This window comes from Cryptotermes secundus, unplaced genomic scaffold, assembly GCF_002891405.2.
Source record: "Cryptotermes secundus unplaced genomic scaffold, Csec_1.0 scaffold87, whole genome shotgun sequence".
In the NCBI taxonomy this organism is placed as follows: domain Eukaryota; kingdom Metazoa; phylum Arthropoda; class Insecta; order Blattodea; family Kalotermitidae; genus Cryptotermes; species Cryptotermes secundus.
The window spans coordinates 1,067,768-1,072,417 of NW_019739942.1; the positions used below are offsets into that span (position 1 = coordinate 1,067,768).

General features: G+C 32.0%; 1 protein-coding gene across 3 annotated transcripts in view; it reads left to right on the forward strand.

Moving 5' to 3' along the window:
• Window positions 1–4,650, forward strand: part of LOC111872033 — an 88,151-nt gene that overhangs the window by 62,484 nt on the left and 21,017 nt on the right. For all 3 annotated transcript variants that reach the window (XM_033754493.1, XM_023865523.2, XM_023865525.2), the window contains exons 20-21: window positions 2,341–2,623; window positions 3,269–3,410. In XM_033754493.1, coding sequence (XP_033610384.1) covers window positions 2,341–2,623; window positions 3,269–3,410 — 425 coding nt within the window. The remainder of the gene's footprint in view (window positions 1–2,340; window positions 2,624–3,268; window positions 3,411–4,650) is intronic.

Genomic DNA, 4,650 nt, shown 5'->3' on the forward strand with positions numbered 1-4,650 from the left:
ATCGGGAACCCTGGACAGTTTTAATATTTTTACGATTGACATTTGTCAATATATATGATGGACATATATTTTAGTTATTTTAAAGTGAAGACAAGGCATACAATGTACTAGTTTGACGTGAATTGAGTAGCACCTGAAGATGGCATTCTTATGCCGAAACATGTAGTGAAAGTGAAAGAAGAAGATAGATAAGTGTATGCACTGCAAGACGGAATAAACAAATCATGAAGCTGTATTTAGTTTCTTTGTTATCTCATCTATATGTATATCCCAAGTTATATCATTTTGGATAGTCAGGCCAAGAAATTTTATGTAATTTGTGTTTAATAAAACCGTTCCTATGCCCCCCATTTCTCTAACTACATTATTTTTTTACAGTGAAGTTTATATAATATGTTTTCATTAAATTCAGTGACATTAAATTTTTTTAAACCAGTCCTCCAATATCCTATATACTTTATTGTATTTTTAAGTTTTATTGGATTGTCTTGAGAGATCAAAAAACTGGCATCATCAGCAAATAGAATGGGGATACTCTTAGTTTCTAAAATCTTGGGCAAGTCATTTATGTATATTATAAACAACAAGAGGGACCAGCATGGAATAGTATTTTAATGACTGAGTTTAAAAATATTTTAATTTAAAATATCTTTTAATTAAATTTTCTATTTCTATTTACTCATATTACCTCTGATGTAATGAGAAATTCATTTCTGTTTACCAAATTTTTAATGATTGACTTCTAAGGAACTAATTCCTTGTATGAAAGAAGAGACTGCTGCTAGGTTATTGACAGTTCTGGGAAATATGTTCATGCATTTTTGGTCTGAAGTGACTGCAAAAAATCTCCTCCATGATTTATACTTGCCCTTAAATGTTTCCAGTTACATATTGAAGCTAGCAGATGTTATATGTTAATAACTATGAAACTTACTCACCCATAATTGTTCATTATAGATTCAGTTTACTTGAAACTTGTTAAACATAGCGACTACATTCCATTCTGCTGTTATGTTCGTAATTTTTAACATAAAGATTGATGCATACACAATTAGTAGGTATATACATGAACCATCTCAATTCTATAATGATTTTAATCTTCATCTTCACACCTCATTTAAAACTACATAAACCCCTGATATTTACGTTGATTGGAGTCCTGTGTGATCTGTTTCCATTACATCATACCTGGTCATCAAGTGGTTATCTAATAAAGTATCTGCTGCTGAAGCTGTTCTGTTGTTACCTTGTGAAAACTGAGTTTCTCATAATGGTGAAAAACACAGTTATGGTCTTCTGGGATATCATACCATAAGGTTTGGTATGAATGTATAAGGGGTGGGCCTTCTTGGCCCTTGCACCGCGACCTACAGGAATAAGGTTTGATAGGTATGTACTAGTGTTTTGGAGGAGTGTGCTGCCTCATTCTTTAGAGAAAGAGAGTCTCTTCCACTCTATAAATTCTTTGTTTTGTTTCCATCTCAACACAACAACCATTAGAATCTCATTCACATTTCACTGTGTGTAATGAGTTTAATGGTCTTAATAGTATGGTAATATGCTACATGTTTCAGCTTATAAAGCCATCATCAGGCAGTACACATCAACAAATATTTTCAAACTATTGAATTGCACTTTACATAATTCACACATTACATGAGTAATATAATAACTGTTACTAATGTACCTGACTTCACATTCAGTTAATACTCGTACATTCAACTTTCATCTGAATTTGTACAAAGTTTATAAAATGCATTAAAATTGAAATGAAGGTTCTACATTCAATTGGTTGGTTAAAGAGGGACGTAAATGTATATATAATCAAATGAAAATATTTAAGTCATAAAATATATTACAGTGTTATGGTGTATTAAAACATTTAGACAATGAGTTGAAATTGTTATATTCATTGTACCTGTCATGTCATGATTTATGTTGGTGTCTATTAGTTTGATCATGGGCAGACGTGTTTTATTTCTGCTCCTATTTGATTTCCTTTGGATGTACACTGTTCAGAATTGGTTGTGGTGATGTTCTGTAATGTTTTATTCTATGTTTTTCCACGATCTGCTTTTTTTATTTGTGGGCCTTATCCACCTCTTGCATTTCCACGTCTGGCTTCGTTGTGTGTTAGGTTTCAAGTGTATTTCTTAGTATGCAATAAGTTGCTGATTTCTCTTCAACTCTGTTTACCAGGCTACATGGTATCACAACCCAGAGGACTATAATCTTATTATTATTTTAGTTTTGTTTAATCATGTATTGTGAATAATCATTGGAAAATTTATATAAATTGAAGCCTTCTAATTTATTAACTGAACCAATATTTCTATGCAGGTTGTAGCTGGTAAAACTGTGATGTTTGTTGTTAACTGCATTGCTGAAATTAAGAGACTGCATACATCTTCCAAGGAGTACCTGAAGACAAAAATTGAAGCTACAAGGTTACAAATAATGCATGTAGAGGAGAACATGAAGCATTTGCTAACATACGTAGAAAATTATTTGGCTGATCTTCTTGCTAGCTACATCCAGTTGTTGGAACCATATCTAACTAGTATTGAGAATACACTAGAGCTTCTAAGTCGCAGAGTCATAGACTTTGAGGACAAAATCAGTGGTAAGAAGATTTAAATTTTAGTCTAGCATATGGTAATTTGAAAAGAGAATTCTGATAAGGTATATTAACACAGCAGTGTTCAGACTTGCAGTTGTTAATTGGACAGGCTTTGATTAAACGTTGACTTCAATCATACTTTAAACTTTCCATTTATATTCATCTACAAAATCTTGCAGTATTCAAATGCGAGTACCACCAGTTTTCATGACTAATAAATTCTCTTTGAAATCCTTTCTCTAGTCTTGAAATTAATTTTCTTCATCTATTCTGCAAATTTATTGACTGAATTTTTATGATTGTTCTAGTGTAGGTAGGAATGTAAGATTTCATGTAATGGTAAGTCATAAAAACACCCAAAAAATAAGAAATCGTACCATTTATCATAAGTTAATATTATAAATGTGGCAATGATGCAGAATTATGAGGTTGTATCTGACAGTCTCCTTCTAGTAGAAATTTATGCTATAGAACATTTTTGTGCACAGGCCACTAAGTTGTACAATAAGTAATTTATAGTTTTGTTTAGACACCACACATAGAACAAAATTTTTTAAACCATATAGACATAAATTTATCGCTCTTTTTTAGATAATTCATAAATTGTAATAGCGATATTCAACTTGACGCTGTTTTCTTTTTCAACAGTATATATACTTGACATGGTGGATACTGTACTGGGGGCTGAGGAAGTGCAAGAGTTAGTAATGGTGTACAACAAGTATTCCTCCTGGCTTGAAGAATTGCACTTACAGGATTACATTGATCAAGTTGCAGAATTGTTTGAAGGGTCAGTTATATGTTTATTCATAATGTTATGTTAAATTATTGAAAATAATTATCTGGTACATGGAGAATGAAGTATAGGTATCCCCTGACTTAAACAATATTTGCAACTCCAGGAGTGTGTATGTAACTCGAATTTATTTCCTATAACAGTAATATTAAAAACAGAGATTGCTTACTCAAAAATATGCTTAAATAAACTTTCCTCTATGAAAAAATAAATTAATATAAAAACACATTATAGGGAAATCTGCATAATTCAAAATGCATGTAGTTGGGGGATATCCTTTTTAAGTTATTTGTATAAGTATGTCTAACATATAAGTGCTAGATTATTTGTAAGGTGTTTTGAGTAGGGTCAAAGTTGTTTTAAATTTACACTTGAATATAAGTTATCGCAAATAAGTGACTGATTATTATTGCCGATAGGAAGTTATATTTTACAGTGCATTACAACGTTTCTAAGTCAGACCTGCTGTGCAATTTTGTTTTATGTGATGAGTCGCCTAGTACATTTCTTTTTGTTTGTTTTCGTGGCAATATGAGTTGCCAGTTTCTTGGGTTAACTAACAGTAAAACTTTCCTTGCGCTCAATTCACATCTTGTTTGGATGTCATAAAGATTTTCCAGTGTCAGCTCATGCTTTAATTTATGCCTTTTCATATGGGCATTGGGCCTGATTTCACACCACTTTGTGTACATCTTTGAAACATTTTTTTGCTGCTGATATAGTTCTACAAAAATACAGGTAATGCTAACAGCTGATTAGCCACAAGAAAGAACTCTTTAATGATTCACATAAATCAGATGTGCACATGTTTTCTCAGTGGTAACAATGTAACAGAATCTGTTTACATTGTATAAACTAAGAAAATGCCCAAATATAATGTTTGTAACTGTGAAATAAGCTGCTCTGTTTGTTATCTTTTCTCACTGCCTGTCAAGCAATCGTCTGTAAAATAATGTTCACATAAATTTAAAATTTCAGGGGCCTGGTTTGTGCTGTTTGTATGATAAGCAGTCGCTGTGGAAGTAAAATGTTCTCATTTCACATGATAATATAATAGTTATGTAGCATTTTAAAACAAATTCACACTATTTTGTAGCATGTCATCATGACTGTGATTTATTTAGTGTACCTTACATTTATTTTCTTGGTCTGTGTTGATGTTTCTGACAGTATGAAAGTAAGATTAGGGATATATCAATTGGGGGGGGGGCAGATATATATCCCCACCCCCCCC